The 24321-nt window shown below is 48.9% G+C and overlaps 1 protein-coding gene across 7 annotated transcripts in view; it reads right to left on the minus strand.

Annotated features, from left to right (window-relative positions):
• NRP2 (neuropilin 2) overlaps positions 1-24321 on the minus strand; it is an 84301-nt gene that overhangs the window by 14865 nt on the left and 45115 nt on the right. For 3 of the 7 annotated variants that reach the window (XM_084524172.1, XM_084524170.1, XM_084524174.1), the window contains exons 10-15: positions 24024-24168; positions 20187-20303; positions 17474-17626; positions 7775-8037; positions 5867-5963; positions 3497-3538 (exon numbers count right to left, since the gene is read on the minus strand). In XM_084524172.1, coding sequence (XP_084380298.1) covers positions 3497-3538; positions 5867-5963; positions 7775-8037; positions 17474-17626; positions 20187-20303; positions 24024-24168 — 817 coding nt within the window. Of the gene's footprint in view, positions 1-1300; positions 1974-3496; positions 3539-5866; positions 5964-7774; positions 8038-17473; positions 17627-20186; positions 20304-24023; positions 24169-24321 lie in introns of those variants that run through there. The other 4 variants (XM_084524173.1, XM_084524171.1, XM_084524175.1 and 1 more) reach the window with 2 other exon arrangements.

Raw genomic sequence — 24321 nt, forward strand, 5'->3', positions numbered from 1 at the left:
ACGATTGTTCTTTACGCTGTCAGCCACTAAATATAGCTGCCAGTCCACTCAGCGCAGAGCTGATGTTATCTGCTCTGTTTTTACTGGCTCTGCTGCTTGCTGGAAGTTTTCTTTTATATCTGTGGAAAAGTTCTCTGCTCAGGGAGATGGAAAAAAAAAATCCATCTTTGTAACTTAATAATTCTTCCACTCCCCTTTGCCTTCCGCCACACACACACTTGCCCTTCCTCATCCACTCGCTGGGGCTCTCGTCTTACCAAAGCAATGCCTCTCTCTGTTCCTGGCCGCTCAGTGGGTGCTCTGATGAAGGCATGACTTGCGACACAGGTCAGGGGAAACCCAGCTGAATATCCCTGCAGTCTGGAGGGTTTTACGTGGGTGTGCTGCTGTGCTCACACCTCCAGCCTGGCCAGGGCCACCCCTCCTCTTCCCGGCACTGAGGACTACGGGTGGTGATTTCTGAGCTGTGCAACAGATGTGAAAACCCAAAACAAGCAGCAGCAAAATTCACCCTGGGAAACATGCAGAAAATCTTCTCCAGAGAGCCTCCTAGAGCAGCCTGCCCTGCTCAGCCACTGCCGTGTCACAGCTCGTGTTCCTCTCCCAAAATCACTGACATAAACCGCTGCAGACAAGCACCACAGCTGGAATTTGTACAGATGGCACAGATGAAAGCAAGTGTTAAACTCATCTAATCAGAACCGGTGTTGGCCCCAACCCCCTAATTGCTACCTGCCATTTCTCCAGGGAGATATCCCTGCCCTGACTCCGGGACACCCCGTGTGGGAGAATCACCAGTCCCAAAAGTGCGTTCTCCCTGCGGTTTGTCTCCACGCTTCCTGGAAGATGTCTCTCATTTTTAGCCTGCTATTTATCTGACTCCTTGCTGCCAGCCACTTGTTATGCCTTTCCTTTCAGGGTGAGATGCATCAACTCTCAAATGGAGCGCAGTTTAAGCACACTTGACTGGTCTTCTAAGATCCCGACCCACTAGCTGGAAGATATTCCTCCCACACAATTCTCTTATTATTTGCTTTGTGATCCCGGAGCCTGCAAGGTACATGTTTTCAGCTTTGCTCCTGAGCCACAAGAGCAAGGATTTGTTATTTTTAATGGCACCTGACTTTTTCAGCTCAACATGTAATTGTAGGAGCGGGGGCTACAGAACCATCTCAATACTTCCTTTGCTGGCTTTCCTCTCAAGCTCCTTTTTTCCTACAGCCAGGGATTTCTTACCCTCCTTTTGCCCTCTCTGTCTATTGGGCATCTGTGTCTTTCTTCACCTCATTCGTATCTATCATGCTTTCTCCAATCTTCATCGTTCATTTTCATCTTTTCCCTCTGCATTTTTCTTTTTCCCTGCTCATTCCATCCCTCTGTCCTATCTACTCCTGCCAAGGAACACGTGTTGGCAGGACTCTGGGGCAGACTCCATGTCAGGACACAGGAGGAGGTTCAAACTAAGACGATGCACGTCACAAGCCCCAAAAGGTGAGGATGCTGTCTGCAAAATAGGTCCCAGACCAGGCCCAGGAGAACAGGGAGAGGTGGTTTGAGTGTGGAATGGTTGCGAGGCTTTGGCTTCTAGCTGAGAACATTGCAGCAGATTTTCAGTAACACCACAAGCCTGAGCAGCAGGATAAATAAGCAGCCTAACAAAGAGCAAGCCCAAATTCCTAGTTATTATGAGTGTAACACACAGAATAAAGGACTGTGGTGTTTTTACCCTGCCGGGCAGCTGAACTCCACCACAACCACGCTCTCACTCCCCCTCCTCAGAAGAAGAAGGGGAGAAGAAAGTACGCTGGAAGGAAAAAAAGGCTCACAGGTTGAGGTAAGGATGATTTAATTAAAGAGAAAAGGAAGAGGGAAAAAAACAAGCAAAGGCCATGCGGAAGCACAGAGAGAGAAAAAAAGAAATTCTCTACTTCCCATCAACGAGAGATGTTCAGCCACGTCCTGGGAAGCAGGACCTGAATACACAGAGTGGTTGTTTGGGAGGACAGACGTTTTCATACCGAGAGCCCCCCTCCCTCCTTCCCCTTCCCCACCTCTTATTGCTGGGTGTGACACCACACAGTACGAAATATCCCTCTGGTTGCTTTAGGTCAGCTGCCCCAGTGAGGTTCCCTCCCCAGCTCTTGCCCACCCCCAGCCTGCTGGCTGTGGGGCTTTGGAGGGGTCCTGGTGCTGTGCCAGCACTGCTCAGCAACAGGCACAGCACCAGTGTGACACCAGGGCTGTTGTAGCTGTGAGAGCAGAGCACAGCACTCTGTGGGATGCTGCAGGGAAAGGGAACTCCATCCCAGGCAGGCCCTGCACAGCCCCGTGTGTGTGCCCCCGCTGGCAGTGCCCCGGGGAGGGAGCAGCTCCCTTGCCATGGGTCTCAGTGCCTACTTTCCATTACTTGGTGCCTGCTTTCCTGCTACTGCCACAGCTCCCAGCACGCACACCCGCCCGACACAGCCTTCCCCCATACAGAAATGCAGGTGCTTGTAGGGCAGAGCCCAGACATGTTGCATAGACCATCAGCAGAGCAGGGGACAGAACGAGTGAGGACGCCGTGACCAGTGAAAGCAAAAGGCACGCTGACCAAAGTGGCAATGCAATGTTCAGAGTTAAGGGCAGCCCCAAGGTTGCTCTTCATCACAGCCCATCCCCGGATGCATTTGTGAAGGGGCAGGAAGGAAAACAAAATCCAGGAACCAAAACAGGGGAAAAAACCCCACAGAGACTAAATGGAAAGAGACTAAACTGATCTTTCCCTCAAAGTAGACAGCTTTTCCCACCCCAGAGCAAGACAAACAGCATCCCCACTGCTCAAACAGTGAAGCATTTTTTCTGAATTACCCACCTTTTATCTTACTCTGTAGGTTGGATCAGAGAAATGCCAGTTTCTATCCTTCAGGCTAGAATTAAGCTATTAAATGCACCATTTCACCTTGTTTTCCTTTTATTGACTGTCACCTTCAGAGCTCCTCACAGCAATTTGCTCTCCCACTTCCACCTCCCAATTCCCTTCCCCTTCCAAGCAGGCCGACCCCACCATCCTTCACCAGCAGCTCAAACATCACCACTGCCAGGGCATCCAGGAACTAGAGAACAGCCTTCCTCCACACATGTGTAAGTCACTGCCACCTCATTTCACTTTTAATTGGCTACTATTTTTGTTTAACTGAGTTGATAACTTTCCTTTATTCCTCTGCCTTCACATTTTGGGCTTTGCTGCTCTTCAGGAGGCCAGGTACCCCTGATGGCAGGTTTCGTGACATTGCTCAGCCCCAGGACAGTGGGACTTGTCTGTTTGCCTGCTCCCTGTCACCCAGCAAGAGCCAGAGGGTGCCACCCCCTGCTGTAGCACCAGAAGAGGTTTAGCACACACCTGCCATTTCACTGCTTAGAACATTTGCTTATTGTACAAGCAAGCACTTAACTTTCCTTTGATTTAAAAGCCCATGCCAGCAGAATGAAACCACAAAGAGAAGTGCAATTTTACCTGGAAAGTAGAAGTTCTCACCTGGGAAAGCTGTGATGGGTTCTGCAAAAGAAAACAAAAATTTAGAATTAGAGAGGGAGATATTACAGGCAAGGCCACAGTTCACATCTCCACTGATCTGCAGCATCCAAAAAGAGCAGGTGTGTGGCTGTGCCCCACAGACTTGGGAGCAGTGTGGGGTGCTAGCCAGCCCCACACTGGGGAGAAACCCTGTCCTGGGCAAGAACTGACCGGGTGCAGAAAGCTTTGACTTGGACACAGACTTCAGACAAAAAAGTGTGTTAGGTTGAGGGTCATTTGGATTCAGCTGGTTCGCCTGAGTCATCTGAAGACAATCTGGCCCAATAATGAAACTCTGAATCCCCCTAAAATTTCCAAGAACAGTTTGGTTTCTGTCTCGACTCTGGCATCATTATTCACATGGGAACTGTGTCATTTCTGAGTACCCATGCCATGTTCCTCTCCATCTCACAGTACCAATAAACAAAGGAAGTGATTTCTTCTTTTTCCAAGATACTTTGAACAAGTAATCTATTACAAATTACTGGATCTGAAAAGCAATAATCAGTGCTTATTACTGATTACTTTCTCACAGAAGTAATAGACTTCTGATTATTTTTAGATTACTTCTGCATTATGCCTGTGAGTCACATAAGCAGACTCTGGCTCTGCTGAGTGCTATGAAATCATCACTCAAGATCAGAATGAGAAGGACACTTTTGTCAAAGGAAAAAATTATTGTGACTTATTAAAGTTCTTTCACGCTTAAAAGGAATCAGATTACTTCCCAGGGTTACATCCGAAAAACAGTAGCCTGTGCTGGAGTCAGTTATTCTCATGGCTGTGACAGAGAGAGCAGTGATGTATCTCTACTGCTTCATTATTATTTTGGTGACATCGGAAATGACCCATGATTTATGTTAAAGTTTGCAGTGGAAGCTCTTTGTTAGAAATGATCTGAAACAAACTATCCTTATTGGTTTTAAGATTCCCGTTTAACTTCCTAGAATGGGAGAAATAATTTAATGTAGCAGTTTGGTGTTATTTTTAGGACAGGGAATGCTTGAAACTTTATAATTTATTAATGCATTTGTTTTGAAATATTAAGCTTTACATTCATGAGGCCCAATATCATGAGATACAATAACACTCGAGCTAGGTGAATTGCTGCACTCAAAAGAAGCCAGATAGGAAATGCTCTTCGTGTTAATCATCAGTCTTGCTTCTCTTTAATGCCATAGAAGGCAAGGGATTAAAACACTGCTGTCAAGCCTTAATACGGGGAATTTGACATATGGAGCATTAGCTCCTTTGGCAGATAGGAGACCAGCAGAGTTCAAAGCATCAAAGGAACTGGGACCTACGGTGCTCAAGAGCGTCTCCGGGGCAGTCCTGCTCCTCTGTTCTATTATTAATGCTGGCTCCTGCACCATCTTCACCATCACCTGCCTGCCCAGGGCAGCAAGCGATGTGCCCAGCCCTTCCCGGGTACAAGTCGTCCGTGCCTCTTTTCCCGAGACACACACCTTGGAAGGGAGCACCCATCCCACTGAGGGTAGGGGGCACCAGGACACTCCCCTCCCTCAGTGGAGTTTGCAGGGGTTTCATAGTGAGGCCTGCCTCCCCCAGGGTACGCAGAAGAGCAGGGTGTCCCTCCTGTGGGCAGCTTTCGGCACGAATCCCACCGACTGAACACAGCTGGTCCCATCCTCAGCTGGGAGGGCTCTAAGTGCACATCCAAACTAGATGGTGAGCAGAGCCATCGGAGTGTGTGTGTGGATATGTCAGCTAGAGGAACAGGGCAGGGCAACTGCTCCACCAGCACCAAACTGCTAAAATACCTCTCTCCCTCCCTCTCTCCCTCTCAAAGTCCTCTCTGTCTTTCATACTGAGTGAACCTACTTGGCTTTTGGCCTGGTTTGGGGAATGGTGAATAATTCTAGGACAAGAATGTCTTTTGTTATTCTGTTAGCATCGCTGTAAAACCCCTCTGCTATTTTATTTCTTATTAGAGAAGACTCCTTTTGAACTCATCAGCTCCTCTAAGCATGTAATATTGACTGACAGCTGGTTTCTTTTGTCCAGTACTTTCCTTTTAAATTTGGTGCATGTCCTTATCACACAGAACAGTCTTTGGTAACCCTCAGCTGCTCTTTCAGCTTTGCACAGCAGCAATGTGCTTCCTGCCTGTCACACCAACACAGTCAGAGATTCGTGTCCCCCAGGGACTGATTTCCCCCCTCGCTTCTTCCAGGGGCAAGGAAAACCCCAGCTGAGATGCAGAAACTGCCAGTAACTAACGGCACAGGAGTGGTGGCTGATGTGAGCACAGGCTGCCCAGCCCCGGCTGCCCGCGCTCCCTGCACGTACCCATGCAGTTCTCCAGTGGGATGTCGGTGCCCAGTCGGATGTCATCCAGGGCGAGCTCTCCTGAGTGGCCGCTCCGTATAAATCCCTCAAACACTATCTGTGGGAAATCGAGACAGAAATGTCAGCGTCAAGCTGGGACACGGGGAGCGGCTCCAGCTCCCGAGGGAGAGGGCAGGAAATCTGCTCCTGGCCTTCCCTGCACACCTGCGGGGAACTGAGGCCAGTCCTGCTTCCTTCCCCTGCCTCTGCCACTCCTGTCCTGGGGAAAGCTGCTCTGCAGGGGTGGGTTTGCAGGGAGATTGCTACCTGTCCTGGCAGCACTCAGCTTGCAATTTGCTCAATTAAATGCCTCTCACGTGGAATGAAAGCTCAGTGAATCGATGTTCAGCACTGGAGGCCACCTCCTCCCCTTCTGCACAAATGATGCAAGTGGCACAACACTGACTTACAGCAGCAGCAGATTTGGGCTGTGGTGTTAACAGAGGCCCCACAACCAGGCCACAATCAGAAAAAGTTAAGAAAGGTCAGGAAACTCACAGCTACATTAACTGTAAAGTGCTGTTCCCATCAACGTTACATAAGAAGTATTGAAATGTTACAGAAGGGTCAATTTATTCCTGCTTAATCACAGGCAAAATATATTTACAAAAATAAATAGAGTCGTTAGCTCTAAGAACTGCTGAGTGGAGAGACTTGCATTATTTACATAATGATGCTGTTATTTAGCTAATGCCTGTATATTCATGTTTAATGCACAAAGTAGTCAGCCAGTGCCCATCATTCTTATCTGTAGGCATATTGTGTTTACTGGTATTTTATTAAAAAGCCAGACAAACACATGCAAACGAGCCACGCAGCCCCAGTGCAAAGCTTTGGCTGTACATCTCCCTGCCTTCTGCTGAGGGTGCAAATAATTTCCCGGGGCTATGTATGTCACAGATCTCTCCCCACCCAGACTTGTGCCTACCTGTGACAAGACCTCCCCCCAAAACCAGGTGTCTGTGCACAGGGCATGTCAGAGCCATTGGTCCCAAGCACAGTGCACTGACCCCCGTGGAAGGCAGCGTTTTGGAGGAGTGGGTGGCCTGAGGGCTGCACCTCCCTGGGTCAGGGCTGGGAGCCGGCCGGAGCAAGGCTCCCCACTGGGGTGGTTGTGGAAGTGCTGCCTCCAGCCCGTGAGACCCGTGCTTCTGTCCGTGTTTGACAGAGCTGGGTGCTGTGCTGATGATGCTCACTCATCAGTGACAGCAGCAGCCCAGGCTCCCTGGCAGACAGGCGCTGCCTGGAAGGGTCCAGCTGCACCACAGGCACCCCAGGACGCTGCCTCTCTGCGGGGTGCTGCCCGTGATCCTCTCCCACTGATTTCCTGAATGCAGGATTGGGCCCTGATCCTGACCCACAGTGCTGCACCCAGCCCTCTGAGCTGCTCTGAGGTATCCGAGCAGGGGGGTCCCACGTCAGCCCCCATTTCCCCTCCTTTCTCCCATGCCCAGGCTGCAGAGGGGCTGCTTGCTGGACTTGCTCCCTGTGCAGCATGCCTGCCTCTGGTCTGGCTGTCTGACTGCCATCAGAAAGGGGGGAAATGCACAGAATGGAATCAAAATAAAAAAGAAAAAAAAAAAAGAAGAAGGAAAAATATTTGCAAAGTGGGAGATTTGAGGAATATAAAAGGCAACAGGCTGAACAAAGGCCCGAGTCTGTGCAGAAGACAGGCACTGTCTGAATAACAAACAGTGTCGTTTAGTTACTATAGTAACCCACGAAACACAATGCAAACAGCCCCACTCAGCCACACTCCCTAATGATGAATGGGCCCTGTCTCTGCACCGCTGCAATAAGGATGCTGGAGATGCTGCCTGGCTCCACACCTGCCCCGAGCACCTTACCCGGTGCTCCGTGCCCCCTTACCCGGTACTCCATGTCGTAGCTGGGCAGGATGATGCGGCCTTCCCTCCACTCCTCCCCTTGGTCCTCCGTGATGACCCACAGCGCCTTGTGCTCCTGGCTGGCCTCCCGCCAGACCCGCAGCATCACCCCGTTGCTGCCCCATGCCTGGTAGTGGAACACCATGCAGACGGCGCTGCGGGGCAGATAGATGGTGGGGCTGACGAGCCGGGCACGCTGGCCTTCCCTCCTTCCACTGCTCTGCAGCTGCAGGTAATTCCTGCCATCTGTTCAAGGAAGAAGACACAGTTATATTATTTCATGTGGCCACTTGCAACAAGCGTCTCACCTCCTGCTGGGTGGCTTTGGCACTGCTCAGCAGGCTCCCATGCCTGCTCCCGGTACGCGACCAGGAGGTGCTGCAGGACTGGGGTCTCACACCAGCACCCTGTGTGTGTGCAGCCAGGAGCATGCCTTCCCCACCCGCCTCTGCCGGCTGGTGGGAGACCCACAGCCACAGAAAGCAGAAAGCCAAATGCTGACATGGGAGAAATCAAAGAGTATTTAGAGGAACGGAAGTCACGGTAATGACATTGGAGGGGAAGTTGCATTTATTCTGAGAATTTGCTCGGTGAACACACCTGAGGAGGGGGGTTTTCTAACCACAAGTGTTGAAAATTCATCTTGGGATGGGGTCTCATGACATGGCCTTCCTGCCTCTTTTCATCCCCAGCAATAAATACTCCTCCTCAGCGAGGATCTCGCTGACAATTTTGTTTTGAGGATATCCATGAGAAAATGAAAGCCTGGCTCTTGTTTTTTCCATAATGCAACAAAACAGGCCCTTAAGCATAGCCCAGAGTCCCAGTGAGTGAAGTAAGCACAGGTGACATCTGGGTAGCTGCAGACTTGAAGGCGGCTGAGAGACTGCAGGGGATTCACTTTCTTTAATGTCATTTTTAAAATTGTGCCATGCTTTTTGTCAGTCCTCGGGGAGGAGATTTGGTACATTTGATATCTCAGGAGATGCTTGATCTGAATACAGATAGCAGCAAAGGACCACGGATAAAAATACCCGGGCATGGCTGGTTTGGTCTGGAATCAGTGATTTCCAATCCTCTCTGATGAGAAGCCCCCTCAGGAGTTTCCCATTTGAAGCTTGGACTCCTGAAGCCTCTCGGCACAGACTGAAAGCCAACCATGCAGCTGATCTGATCCTTCCCTGACCTCTCCCCATCATGATCAACGGTGTGGCATGGTCCCTTGGGTTGCTCTGACTGCAGCGTCTGCAGCACGAGGTCAGGCAAACAAGCCAACGACAGATGTTGCTGCACTTCGCATTCATTCAACAGAGAGACGAACACGCTTACTCGTGCAACCGGTGCTCAATGCCAGCATGTGGAGGGTTACCCCTGCCGCAGGCCATGCCTGAGGGTCTGTCGCTTCCTTCCCCCACACCTTATCCCACTGCATTTGATGGGCAAAGCTCTGAGCAGCAGCCTGCCTCTTGCTTGCCCTGCTCCCTCCGCTGCTTCAGCGCCCACGGCAATGGCTGAAGAGCAGTGTCTAACTGAGACGCTGAGAGTGCTTGAAAGTGCACCCAAAATACCTTGAAAACTTGAAACAGAGAGAGACTTGAACTTAGAGCCCAGCTCCTGAACACTGGCAGGGAGAACCCATCCAGAAAACTGGAGCTGACCTCGCTGGCGCCGCAGCAGTTGGGTGACATCCCAGCCTGAGTGACCTGTGTCGGTGGCTGCACAGCCACCGGCCTGCTGCACGCTTGTCACTGCCAGAGAGATGGGCTGGAACAAGCACCGTGAGCCACACAGCTTTCTGAAATAAATGTAGGGCAAGAGAGCAGAAAGCCTTGCCATCACTCTGCTCCTGGGATGTATGACCAAAGTACCGCAAAAGCGTATCCACTCCATATGAACTTTCAGGGATTTTGCTGCATGAAGGACAAATCTGTCTCTGACCGGCCACATAAAGACAGAGAAACATTTTCCAGCACTATTTTTCAGCACCTGCAAAATGCACTTGGGTCACTTGGCACTTTATGCCAACAAACATTAGCAGAAAAAAAGATGAAAGCATGTTTGCCCACTCCTGCTCGAGTGAATCACTTGAGAAAGTACCATGCCGTTCTCTAATGGAGGAGTGTTCTTGTGATTTACCTCGGAGTGCTGGTGGTGCAGGAGGAGATGTGGGAGATAAACAAGTGGAGGAAGAAAAAAAAAAAGAACGAGCTGTACTCCATGCCTGAGCAGCGATAAGGCATAATAAGTCATCAAGGTCTCCTGAATTAAAATCCTCTTTCTGTAATTCACTACAAGCCTCTTCAAAGAAAAAAGCAACAACAACAAGAAAAAAGCAGCAACAAGCAAGGTGGAAGAGCAAATCAAACTACGATTACACAATTATCTCACAGCTGAAAGGGTCTCACAGGCAAGTCCTTACTAAAAGCACCAGCCAGGCTCAACAATGATCAAACCCAGATCCTCCGTGTTCACGACTGACTTTTGTGGTGCCAGGATCTAGGCAGCCTGATTGTGCAGGGGGACATGAGCCATCCTCAGATGCACCCAAAGCTGGTCACAGGGGACTGTGTTAACTGTGCAGCTGGAAACCCCTCGTGATCGGTACCTGTGTCACTGCCTCAGCCTGGCCTCACACCACCCCGGCCGGCAGAAGAGCTTTAGCACGAGAGCCTGCCTGTCCCTCAGTCACATCTCTCCTGCCAGGGATGAAACTGAACTTGCGTTTGTTACCACACTCTCCTGCTCCTGATAACAGCCTCTGGAGGAGACAACTGGGCAGAAGCAGACACGACTTTCTGTGTCATTTGAAGATGAAATGGCTGGATCGCTCTAATGGCTGGTTGGACCCTCTGAAGAGCCCCACGAATTTGCTGAGACTGACTGAACCAGGGCTCTGTGGAGCTGATTGTTGGAACCGCACGTGGGAGCCTGGAGGTTCCAGCAGTTGCTGTTTGATACAGTAAATGGAAGGCTTTGGCACAGAAAGCACCTGAAAGGCTGATTTCCCCTGCTAAAACGCTTGAAGGGAGTCTTGCAATGATTAGCTGATCAATTCTTCCAGGATCAGAAATGCATTTTCATCTCTTTCCCAGAACTTTGCTGCGCAGCCTGTGCTCCAGCTCACGCGGCCGTCGCAGCCCCCACCCAGGTGGCACTGGCAGCTCACAATGCGGCTGGGAGGAAGGCAGGGCAAACCTGCTCAGGCATTTTAACCTACTGCTGCTTCTGCAACTGAGGCTACTGCGAAAATCTCATGGAAGATTTATGGGTTCATCTGGACGTAGAGGAGGCAGAGGAGCGTGAACGTGCAACCATCCCCAGCCAGCCGATGGTGGAGGCACTTGTACGTGCATGGCAGAGCGTCCCAGATAAATCACCAGCCGGGCCCTGCAAATAAACCATCTGGCCAACGCGGTTTCCTCTTGGCGTGCCCGTCCCCTCCTGCTAGCAAGCCATCTGAGAGGCCATTAGGGGCAGCGGGGGATGAAGCCTTGCACTTCAGGTCAGGCTGCAGCCACGAACACGGCAGCTGCTCCCTCCCCAAGGTCAGCCTGCCTGCGTGCTTGGGTCCTGCACATCTCAGCCCCTCTCCCGAGAAACACGCTCTCCCTCATCGGTCTCGGCAGCACATCTGGAGGTTTTCCAGCAAAACGTGTTGGGCAGGATGTACACAAGCAATTACCCAGGCTGCAGGTTCCCCTAGCATTTCCCCCTCACTGGATATTGCTGACTTACAGCTGCTGCTCCTATGGATGCTCCACGCTGAATTGCCTTCACTTACATCCCTCCAAAGGTCACCGCACTCTTCTTTATTGCAGAGCTTGTTTTAGGGTGTGTTTTAGTAACAGCATCGCAGCCCACCGGCAGCCACCTCCTGTCTGCCAAATCCCTGTGTTACATCTTTGCTCCAGGCCCTGCCCGCTCCCTGCACAGCCACAAATGCCACCTTGGACCAGGGGGACATCCCAGTGGGGCCTGATCCTGCTGTCCCTGGGAGCTGGAGGCCGCAGAAGCCCTCACCCATCCTGGGGGAACAGAAGAGCTCAGATCCCCCCTGTGGCTGCAGGGTGCTCTGGTAGCAGGGAATGACAGCCACATGAATATGCAGATTGAAATTGGGTACTTATTATATTTTTATTTTTTTTGGCAAATCATGCAAATTCACCTCAAAAGGCTGCCACTGTAATTGCAGTGACAGGCCTCTCCTCAATGACAGACTTTCATTTACGGAGGGAAATCAATCCTCCGTAAAACTAATATTTATATTAACTAGATCAGTGCGTCTGCAGGAAAATCCCCTCAATTTTGATTATGTGTTAATTAGCCTGCCAAGTCCTTGCCATTTCAGTCTCTAAATCAGTTCAGGGAAAGGCATAAAACCCCACACCTGCCCAGAACCAAGCCCTCAACCTACACGTCGGAGCCTTTCTAATGGATAGGCCATTACATCCTCTCTCTTAATTAAGCCTCGTGTCCTCTACAGCGCGGCACAATTGCGAGTCCTACGACCTCCCTCGGAGAGTGCAGGGAGGGCACAGTGTCCCTGACGAACCAAATGCCAATTAGAGCCTGACATTTATGCTAAGTGAGCCGCTCACCGCCACGCGGCGTCCACCTCCAGCCCGGCAGGCACCGTGCGTGCTGCTACATGAAAGGGTGCGCGCGGACCCACCTGCGCCCGGCTTTTGTGCATGCACAATTAAAGGCATTAACCCACTGAGCGAGCGCTTCCACCGCGTACGCCGTGCAGCACAGCTTGCTCGCCTGCTTTTCTGCTTGCTCGCTCACGCATGCTTTTCCGAGTCAGGCTCTGTGACTCACGGGCTGCTAAGGCATGGCTGCGAAGCTCCAGAGAGATGTACATGCTAAGGTTTGAGAGACTGCTTCTTGCTTTTCACAGAGTATTCCAGCTTGGTTTCATAGCCAGCATGTGTCATGGGCTTTTGGGTCCAAAAAGTGACTAAGGACTCAGAAAGGTGAGCGAAGAATAAATGGGTAAGCTCAAGAGGAATGGTTTCTTCAGTGCAGGGACAGACGGCGGCCATGCCCCTTTTCTCATGAATGGGCAAGAGAGCGCCAAAGCCTGGCCTCAGCTTGGCCCTAGCCTGAGCCCAGGGGACTGGCAGAGCCCGGCCACTGCTCATCAAACCTCCCATGACTTGAGGCCAGGGCATCCCAGCTCCATCACACCACAGGGAAAGCCAAGGCAAAAATGACTTTTTAGGGTTTGCTGTCCTCACTCTGCAACCCAGAGGAAGGAGAGCCTTGAATAGCTTTGCTGATATGCAGTCTGCACCCCACATGAGGCGAGCAGGGAGAAACAGGAACAGGTATGTGGTCTCCTTCCCACAGCATGCAGCTGCTCGCTCACGGCACAGAAGTGCTTGACCTTCACACCACCCCATGCTGTAAAACTCCCTCCTGCTTCAAAGGGGACAAGATTAACCCAAGAGTTCAAAGTGTGTCCCCAGGGCACAAGCCCTGAGAGTAGACCCCATGACAGTAAGTGCAGACCCAGTCCAGTCCAGTCCCAATCTGTTAACACCACAAGAACCTTTCTGCTGGTTTGGGCAGAGTAGGATCAAGGCCTTCAGGCAGAAGTTCTCATAGATTGCAGGAAAAATATAAAACCTCCCCTCTGAAAGATCCCATGGGAAAAACACAGGAACGGTAAAGGGTCACCGTCAGCTTAAAAACAGCTCAGCATTTGTTTTCCTTATAAAATAAGCTCTTACAAAACTTCAGAGCTCTGCAAACATTCCTCTGCTGGAAACGCTTTGAAACAAATAAACCTTTCCCTGCAGTGCCTGCAACCCAAATGAGCAGCATTCCTCGCCCTCAAAGGCAACAAGGCCACGGCCCACAACAGACGCTCTCAGTGGGTTTTTGCAGCCCATCCCGGGACCTACATGTCGGGAGAGCTACAAGGTTAAAATTGTTTCTTCTGCTCTCACACACAGCCTCCAGGGCCTGAAAAACACGGGGTTCACAGGGCTCTGGTCAGATGTGAAGCAGCGTGTGCTAGAGGTGCAGATGCCACGGTGCTTTTCTAGGATCACGAGGTATTTACAAAATGACTGCAAGAAAAGGAGAGGGGAAAAAAGGAGCAAAACACACCTAATCCAGCTTTTCAGTAGTAGCTTATTAGCGTAGCACCGAGAGAAATGCAACTGCACCTGCCAGCTAGGGATGTGACTGACAATCTGTACAGCCTTCAGGACCAAGCCTTGTGGTGAAATTCAAAGACCGTGAAGAGTTAAGGTGCCGAACTTACCAACCCAGATTTATTTTCAGGTCCTTAAGACCTCTGTCATGACACCAATGGCATATTGCCATTGCGTGCAGCAGGAGACAGGAACCTTCATTGAAACCTGAACTTGTTGCTCCCTGAGGCTTGCTAGGTGCAGCTCTCGGGAATCCTTTTACAGATGGGAAGCATCTGAAAATCCGCAGAGGGAAAAATCCTGGCAATCTCTCACGGGGGCATAGGAAAGGGAGCAAGAGTATTTTTCAGGCTTGCAAAGGGCAGGGTTACAGCTGGAACCACGCTAGGTTTCTGCTGAGTTGGGCACTTTGGGTCCACGTTCACCAACGGGGTCCCCAGACATGTAACGGGAGCCTGCACGAGAAGACGTGGAGCTAATCCACGGTGCGAAGAGCCCAAGGAACACAGGGCTAAAAAAAGAAATGCAGAGCTGCCTGAAAGAGTATCTTGGAAATAAAAATAGTGGAACGAGAGCAGTGGGTGTCTTGTCAGTCTCGAGAAGAAGTTCTCTGCGCCAAAGACAAGGAGGAATTGCATGCAGCACATAAAATGAAATCAGGAGATATCTGAGGAATTCAGGCCTGTCTCTCAGCAGATTTTTCTAATCAAGCGCCTCACAGAGGATATTTCAACATGGTCATTTCCTTCCCCCTCTCTCTCATGCAGACTGAGCCAGGGCTCCTCCTTTCATTATTATTTTTTCCATTTAATTTTAATTTTTGTTTTGCCGTTTTCAGAAGAAACAGAAACACATCCCACATGGCTCTTAAAGGCACAGCACATTTCCTTGCTACCGTGGAGCAGCCGCGGGCTCCAGCCAGGGCCAGCACCTTTAAATGAAAGCAAATTGGGCTCCAGCGGCTCTGAGTTCCTGTTAGCTTCTGCCCTGCCTCTAAACCAAGCACAGCTGCTCTCCTTCACCCAACTGCTCACCCTGGGGTGGGGAATTCACAAGAAAAGACCACCCCAAACAAGGGCTTTTCATTCCTTGCTCCCTGGAGTCTGCGGATGAATTTTGTAAGTAGAAACAAAGTGCTGGAGGGAGCGTGAGGGAAAGCCAGGAGAAGAATGAGGGAGTGTGAACCAAACAATGCTTCGATTCTGTCCCTGCCGAGGGGCTAGAGCTGCCTTTTTTTCATGTTTCTCGAAGGTTTTTTTTAAAAGCTGTGCAGGGAAGAAAAAAGCAAATAGTTGTTTCCCTTCGTGTCTCGTCCTCTTAACTTCTCTGAGCAGGACCCAAGCCCCTCTGCGGCCCTGCGTTGTGTGGGCAGGGCAGAAGCAGGGCTGCATCCCTCACCCACCCAGCCGGTGTCTCTGGCAGTGCCAACACCCACGCCTCAGCCTGTGGCTGGTGTCACAGCCACAGCTGCTCAGGATGTGACCAGAGCGAGGGACGCCTCTGCTGCTTCAGAGCCTGGCTCTGGGTTGCCGTGAGCAGCTGGATACCTCCCCACCAGCTGAGGTGACCCACTGGGGGCTCGGAAACTCTTTTGTTCCTGCTCTGGTGCTGTCTTCTCAGTGGCCACAGACAAATCACCTCAGCTCCCTGGAGCTGCCACCTCCTCCCCTTCCTCTGCCTGTATGGACCGTGACTTCCCGGGCACGCGCCCATCGGAGCTTCCTGCTGCAGGACACGGCCCCCAGCTGGATCACTGAACTCAGCAGGACAAAGTCCTCCTGGCTGCAGCAATGAGGCCTGGCGATTCCTAACTAAGAAAGAGAAGAAAGGGTAGAAGAAGGGTGAAAAACAGAACCGTGTGCTGAGATGTCTGAGGAAGCATCAGGCTCTCCTGGGCTGTGCATGCACATACACACACAGTCTTCTAAGAAACTATGGCCAACTAATTGTAGGGAGACTCGGGGGAGAGGAAATGAAATGAAAAATTGAGTCTGAGTTATAAAAATAAGTAATTTTTATCCTACTTGCAGGAGGCTTATATTAATTAAACATTATTACAGCGAATGAGATGGGGAGGGTTATTAAGTCTGGGGCTGGCTGTAAGTGTTCTCTCCTGTTGCCTGAGGCTCCACTGATCTCCAGATATTAATCTTCTAAAGCACTCAAATGCTGAAGAGATAAACACTTGAAATATGAAAATGTTTTTCTCCACAGCAGACACTGTGACCCTATGTCACGCCAAAGAATTTGTCAGATGTCTGTATAGGCTGCACTTAGGGCATGACTGTGTCTCTTAGAAAAATGCTGGGCACCTCAGGAGCCGAAGAGAAAAATGATGTGTGCATTTGTGTGGGGGTGATTTGTGTGTGGAGATGTAGCAGATTCTCCTCTTCCCATATGTTTCTGGAATACATATTTTCCTCTTTAGCACTGCCTACCAGGTGTTGGCTGCACGGCTTTCCAACTGGCTGGCAGCACTGCCAATCTGGCCAGTGCCTCTGCCAGGTGGCTAACAGGTTCGCCTGAATGTTTGCATCTCGAGACCCAACCTTCCTGGGGTGGGTGGGGAGAGCAGGGGGGAGCCCGTGGCACACACCGCTCCCTGGGCACGCGGAGGGCTGACGCCAGAGTCACCGGGCGCAGGGCTGAGCCGAGGCAGGTAGGATCAGCCAGCTCTCCTGGGGAGAGCCTCGGGCTGCCAAGGCACTGAACACAAGTGCAGAGAAGAGATGGTACAGTGACACAGGCTACTAACATACGGAAACCAGCAACTGTCCTTCATGCCACCCATGCCACCAAGTCAAGGAGGGTAAGGAAAGAGCACTAGTCCCAGAGCGAGCTCCGAGATGAGAAGCTGAAGAGCTTGATCTATCAACCACACTGCCAGAGGCAGGCCCCTTTCCATGCCAGCACATCTCAGTGAGGTCCTCCATAAATTAGGTTCTGCCACACACATGCAAATCTTCTGCTTTCAAAGCACAGAAGAGAAAAAGAGCAAAAGTCAAACAGCAAGAAGCTGGCATATTTCTGCATTCTTAGGGCTTACATCATCCTTCACTTAGGGGAGCCTATGCAAGCCCCGAGAGCAGAATAGCTGAAGTCTATATGCAATCTGAGCAACATATGGGAGGAAGAAATGCACCTCTAACAAAAGAAGAAATGCATTCTGGGGAAAAAAAAACAAAAAAACTTTGGGTCCTATGGAGAACATTTGGATCAGGACATGGAACAAAGCACGGACTAGCCTACACAGTCACAGGGGATTCAAAGCCCAGTGTCTGCTTCAAGACTATCTCAAGAGGATAGTTAGTACAGCGCAGTGCCAGCAGTCACAGTCCTATAAATAAGTCATGAACCCATAAAACAAAGCATCTGAAAGCTTCCACAAAAGAAAACATTCAGCTCTGCACAGCCTTCACAACTCTTAATAGCTGTGCAATAATCAGCCATACTGTTCACATGGAGAAAGGCCCATCAGCTCCCTCTTCCCTACGTTGGTATGGTATTAATCATCTTACCAGGCACGGTCTCGAGACTTGGTTCAGAGTTGCCAATCCAGGTGCTCGTAGGCTGAAAAGACCATGTGTACCCCGTTGCCAAGTCGTGTGACCAACCACATAGGTCTTCAGGGAGATCAAAGTTGCAATTGAAGTTTGCAGGGAGATGGAAATCTTACAAAGAGAAATAGAAGCGAAATAAACTTGAATTAAAAAAAAATGACCTACCCACAAAGGGTTGCTATTTAAAAAACAGCCCCAAACTAAAATAGCTAGCAAGCCATAAATACTGAAGAAAGCATGAAATCTCACTCACACTGATGCTTTTAACCTATCTCACATTTCGTCAGCTCCAGGGATCAGCCTTAAGTTCTGCATCATCAAAATGCTCACACCACATCCCGCGGCTAATCCACCAAACTAAGCAAATATAACAGCAAGTACCAAATGCTTCCAGACTCTAATCAGCACCTTCTCTTCATCCCCTAGAGTGGTCAAATATTAAATGCCTTCTTAAATGTCAGGGAAGAGTACTTCCTGAGTGCCCCTGTACTCATCAGTTCCCGCTCTGGCTCCAAAAGGAGAATCTCAAGTGCTCCAAAAACCCAGCTCCTGAGTGACAGATCTAGCCACTTGCACCAGACGGGAGCTGTCTGTCAACGTGGTGAGCTGTCACTCACTGCTTCCTACCTTGTCGTGGAAATGCTACCAGGGGAAATGTGGGGCCACTATGAGCTCAGGCTTTTGGATTCTGAGTGAAAGGAGACAGCCTCTATTTCTAGCTCTGCTATGGACTCACCACATGGTCTTTGGGCGCGTCATTTAACTTTTTATCTGTGAAACAGGAGCAGAGCTAATCCCTCTGTGTCAAGAGCTTTAAAAGCTCTGGAGAGCCTTCCTGCAGAGACAAGTTCGTGGGCAGGAGGGCACATGCCAGGGGCTGCATGTAGCAGTGAGGCAGCTGCTGGCTCCTTCAGCAGGGGAAGCAGCCATAAGGCACGGAGGCTGGAGAGATGGTCTGAGATCATCCCAAGCACTCAGCGGACACGCACGTCAGAGACCAATTATAGACAGGGTTTTTCCTGGGTAAAGAGGAAGTTTTAAATCACAGTGCTCGCAAAGCGAGCGATAGCCAGAAGGAGGTGAGTGACTCGAGCAATAGGCATTAGGGAACTTTGCTGCGAGGGGCACAGGGCTTTCTTGACATGCTCCCAGTTTGAAATAAAACAATGCAGATCATGGATCCCTTTATTTCAATGTAATCTCATACCCTGGAGAGCAGCATTGTTTCTGTTTGGCTGTCATAAATCTGATTGTCCAGAGAAACACGCTCATTGTTTATGGAGTATGAGAAAGAAAATTGTTGCTAAATCTGAGGGAAGCTGACATGGAGGCTGGTTCCATGCTCCACAGCATACTCTGCTCACTCTTGCACTGGATTGCGTTCAGGAACTGTTTTGCTGCGTAGACTATTACTGGCCTAAATTTCCTCTCGGCAGCTTCCCAAGTGCCTCACTGGTAGCAGGGTTGCACAGGCTCATCATCGAGGCAAAGAAATGAGAAGCAGGCCCTCTGAGCTACTTCTGCAACTTGCATTTCCAGAACTGAACTACAGCAGAATCCCGCTAGGAGGTATGAAAAGGCCAATTAATTATTCTTCTTTTTTCATTTATACATTTTAAAACCCATTATTATTATTTTTTTTCTCTGGGACTGGAAGCTGCAGTGACAGATGTCCTAGAAGCTATCTCAAAGGACATTTCCGCATGAGATTTTTCCTTGGAGTCCTTGTGTAACTGTCCAAGCCCCGTTGCTGGGGCACATGCTGCTGTTGTGTCCAGGGGTGTGCATCTCCTGTGCACGGCACTCTACATCTAACCCTGCACAGCTCTCCCATGCCCTCTCCTCTTAATCTGGACATTTCCCAGCTTAGATGGTCACACTACCCTTGCAAGGAGCAGAAGAATATGATGTCTGTTTTTACAGGAAGGTATCCGAGGCACAGAGGATTAGTGTCCCTGCTGCATCAGCTCTTTTGAAGCATAGCGTATGGTCTAAACTAACATTCAGCCTCTTCTACAGTCAGAAGAGGCAGGCAAGTGCCACAGATACCGAACTATCTGACAGCCATCTAAGACTGGGAGGGGCAAACTCCTGCTCGCAGTTTGTACTTCTCTCTCTTTGCTGCCTGCACAAGGAGCTCAGGCTGTCCTCCTAATTTTTAAGCAGCTGGCATTAGGCAAGGTGATCCTCATAGGACAGGTTGTCTTCAGGACACCTGCCTTCTCTGTGTGGTGTGATTTACTCCCACAGTTGTGACCTCTGTAAAAGGAGCCCTGCATAATAGGCAGTCTGAACCTCTCCCCTGAATCACTTTCTGAATTTCTGACTTGCAACCGAAGGGATCTAGTATAGACGTGGCTCTAAACAGGGCCCTAAGTGAGCTACTTCGGGTCACGTAAGGAAGCTGGGAGAGCAGCTCTTCAAATCTCATACCCTAGGGACTGAATTAGCTCCTATCTCTCTTGCTCTTGCATCCTTCCTTGATATAACTTATCAGATCTTGGCTGTTTTTTGTTTTTTTTTTTTTTGATCTCAACCTATTGCTAATAACATTACTCAAAGCTTTCCAGGAATCAGCCCCATGTATAGGAGCAAATGGGAAGATAACAGTGTTTGCTTAGCTCTTAACCCATCATTTATTGATATAAAGATGTGCTGCTCTGATACATACCCTCCTCTTCTCCACAGCTATCACCACACTCAGTTGCCTCCTCATCAGTTGGGTACGGGGTGGTGGTCTCTTCACTTTTCAAAGTGGGCACAAGTGTCTCTGCAGTGGGCTTCACGTCTGCAAAAAATGGAGCAGAGATGCTGTTTGGAATAGACACTAAACAAAACAAACAAACAAACAAAAACAGATAGGAGGAAATAAAGCAATTTTTTTTCTCATGTTCTTATAATGTCAGGAAGAGATAGGACAAGAGTACCATGAAATTTCCACATGCTACAATTTCTAGCATGGTTTGAACTTGGTGTGAACTGGCTGTTTCCATATGGCAGTTCCTTTGATTTAGAGTCCCCATTGGACAAGGCTCTCCTCTAGACATACATGCTACTTTTTTTTCTACATTTTTTAATCTACATGGGTGTTGGCAATCCTTTTGGCTGTCATTATTGGATAACAGAGATCACAGGCGGAACATCTTTTCCTTTCATAAAGGCATATGACACATGAAAAAAACACACACAACATTCCCACCAATTGTGCCAATTTATAAAACAAGTCACTCAAACCCACAAATGACGTAACCACAAATGGACCCAGAGAATCCCCTAGCGCGCTCTGGCTCACTGCAGAAAGCATCTGGTTTCACACTCCGGGCTTCTGACTACGCTTTTAAAGCATCTCTGTCCAATTTCCCTCTCTCCAACATGGCCCGTGTGAAACAACCTCAAAGTAGGTGTCAGGGGAAATTTAAGCAAGAAAGAGAAGGATATTAAGATCAACAGTAAACGACATTAGGTTCCAGCAGTCTTTCCTTTTACGGGTGTGTTAACTGGAGTACAGCAGGCTTTATTCTTTCCACTTTGAAAAAGAGTCGGCTTTGCTCAGTTATGTGTGATTGTGTTTCTTTGTCGGCACCCTTCAGGATATCATTTAATAAAGCCAGAAGCAGGAGGAAATGGCTAAATACGCTGAATATTTTCCATAGGCTCCTTTCTCCCCTTTTATTTTCCTGTTATTAAACATGTTGCACATAAACTCATTTTTTTTCCACTTTTTTTTTTTTTTTTCCAATGGCTGTCTTTTGTTCAGAGTAAAATGCCAAACAACCTCAAAGTCTTTTAATTTGTAAGTTCAAATTTGTTACAGCCCCATAAAACTCCAAACACAACCAAGAAGCAAATTGCAAGCAGCCAGGCACAGAAAAATGTCATAAAAAAGAAGGGGGTAGGGAAGAAGCAGGTGAAGGCAACATATCAAAAGCTGCATGTTATTTAAAGCCGGTACATTTTTTAGGTTGTTGCTCTTGTATATTGAGATTTATAGCTGAAATGTGACAATGTGGAAGGACCTTGAAAGCCAAGTCCCATACGGGACACAGATGCTGAGAGGATGTAAATCAGCAGTGTTGTATTGCCCTGGACAAGCAGCAGAAATATATCTTGAAAAATCAGTTACCATGGCAGAGCTGCAACAAGATGGTTACACGAGATAATGAAAATAGCAGGGAGGACAACGTGATGTGTGAAATGGAAAGTGAAAAACAGAGGTCTCTCTTGCTTGCTTTCTCTCTCCCTGGCCCAGCAAGCGTCAATGCAACTGGTGGTAATGGATGATCAAAATGCAAAGTCACTGAACAATTGAAACCAGATGTTTGGAACTTCAAAGGAGAGAAAGCCAGCTGCAAGTGAACATTCATCAATCTCCACTCTTCAGAGGAAAAAATTTGGCAGGTCTTTGAAAGAAGCCAATTGCTTCACAATGTTTGAGCTACTAGCCAACTAGTTTGTGAGCCCTGTTGCTGCCAAGTTACCTGGTTGACTCAGTAATTAAGATGCTTGTTGCTGATAGGAAACGAAAACAGCTGGGCAGGGTATACATCGGCTTTGTCCCTCACTTGAAAATATTTTAAATCAGCTTGTTTTAGTCCATCTCTTAATCTTGTTTCCAAGCAAGTACAATTGCCTGAGTCTTCACAGCCAGTTGTGCAACATGCCTGGGTCCTCCCACTGAAGGAAGGCTGTACATCTTGGCCGTGTCAGGAGCTGCCGCATGCAGCCAGCCTGCATTTAGCATGCAGATAAAACCATGGCTATCTCTGCTCCCCAGGTTTCATCAGGGATCTAAATGTTCTTTATAACATGGTGAATCCACAAGATTACAAGCCCTGCTCTGATTACAAAGCTGAATGCCTGTAGATCAATAAAGCTAAGAATATTTATGGCTTGGCAGTTGAGTTTTAAACATTACAACGTGCAAATGATTAGAGAGTCACACTGGGAAATGACCATAAAGCACCCTGCCTGGAAAAAACATCGTCTGTTGCTGCTGATATTGAAACTGAACGTGGACACAGCCATAAAAGAAAATTTGGACTAAAAATAAGACAAAAAATTGAAGCCAAATTCCTTTTTTTTTTTTTTTTTTTTTAATCCAGGGGAGTGCTCCTGAGGGGCTGACATGGACATAGTTGGAGGTCTTGTGCAATTGCCTCCCTTTGCAGCAGGGCTGCAGTGCTCTGATGTGCTGGTCAGCAATGGGCCAGGGAGATGCCTGGGAGCTGCAGGAAGCAGCAGTGAGGGGGCTGCCTGAGCACTTCTGTGCAGAAGCTCAGCTCCTGTTGCTTGCATGGAAACCACGGTGCTTGCCTTCCCAAAGATGATACTGTAAGGTTTAAAACAAGATTTTATCTTGATTTAAAGTTTAGATTGCCTATAATGGTTTCCCAGTCCAGGGGGAAATTTGCCATTGATTTCAAAGGTGACAAATTATCATTATTAATTGTGTGTACGTGTGTTCTGTGATTTGCTGTTAATGTTTGCAATGCATCTCACAGAACCTCACAGGAGGAAAGGGTAGTAAAGACTACACAACAGGTTGGAAAAAAAAGCTCTGTATATTTTAAGCTTCTGAGAACAGGAATTCGTATAAGAAAATGCCTTCTACATATGTGTTTATAAAATGGAAATCATACCTCTTTATCACTGACATCTGGACACCAGATTTAGATTTAAGCAGATTATTAAAACACTTAGAAAAAGAAAAAGAAAGGACCACTAGCCCCTGGCACTGAAAAGCATCAGACACAATGAACTGTTGGGTGCATTTTTGGCTTTTGGGGATGAAACTATGGAGCAATCAATCATCACTGAGCCTCAGAAGGGTCAGAAGCACAGCATCTATTCATTCCAGTGAGTGTTAGACAGTTTTCACCTCTGCTTTAAAAATAATGGCATCTGCAAGACGTTTCACTTGTGAAAAACAGGTGGGCAAAAGTGAGCAAATATCCTTCTTCTTAGGCATGTTGTAGAGTTAAATCCCCACCCTGTCTTGCAATAGGATTTCCACGTGGGATTCCATTAGAGGGGCAGTTGTTTTCATGGCAAAGCCTTGTTGTGGCAGCTTGAGATACCTGTAGTAGTCACTGAACCCCTTCTGTCTCTCTGCTCATCTTCCTACTTCTTTGTCTTATTCATTTAGGTTGGAAAGCCCAAACATTATCTAACACTGAGTGTGGGAAAGCCTATACAACACCCAGATAAAAGACCTGAAAGGGGTAGAAGGGAGGTGAGGGCAAATCTCACACATGGCTCTTTGGATCCAAACATTGCACTATGTCTGGAGTCAAGACCAGCCCCAGACCTGAGTTGTTTTTAAGATGGAGGAAAAAAAATGGGCTCAAGCCACTCTGCAAGTCCTGCGGTCATGGCTGGAGTCACCCTGCCACAGCATGGCCTGAAGGTGGGACAGCAGGGAGAGAAATAACCTTACTCTCATGCCTTGCTGCTGTAGCCCCTGATGCTGCCCCGATGGAGCTGGTGGGCAGAGGAGCAGGTGTCCTACCTGTCCAGTCGCATCCCAGCACCTCCAGGCGCATTCCTATTCCTGCTGGGGACCACCTCTCTGGGTGCACTCGGACATACTGGGCAGGAACGGGGTCAAACCTCCGGACTTCAGGGATATCGTAGTGGATGTTGCCTTCGAAAAGCTGCAGAGAGAGAGAAAAAAAGCACGATGCACACATCCCACTTGCTTTCCACCAGCCTTGATAGTCTGGCTCTAGCAGGATGCAGACGCAGTCTGAAATAGTTTAGCTGTCTGACTCCAGGCCATTGCGTCCAGCTGAGCAGCAAGTGGGCTG

Source organism: Aythya ferina, assembly GCF_964211825.1.
Source record: "Aythya ferina genome assembly, chromosome: 6".
Taxonomy (NCBI): Eukaryota; Metazoa; Chordata; class Aves; order Anseriformes; family Anatidae; genus Aythya; species Aythya ferina.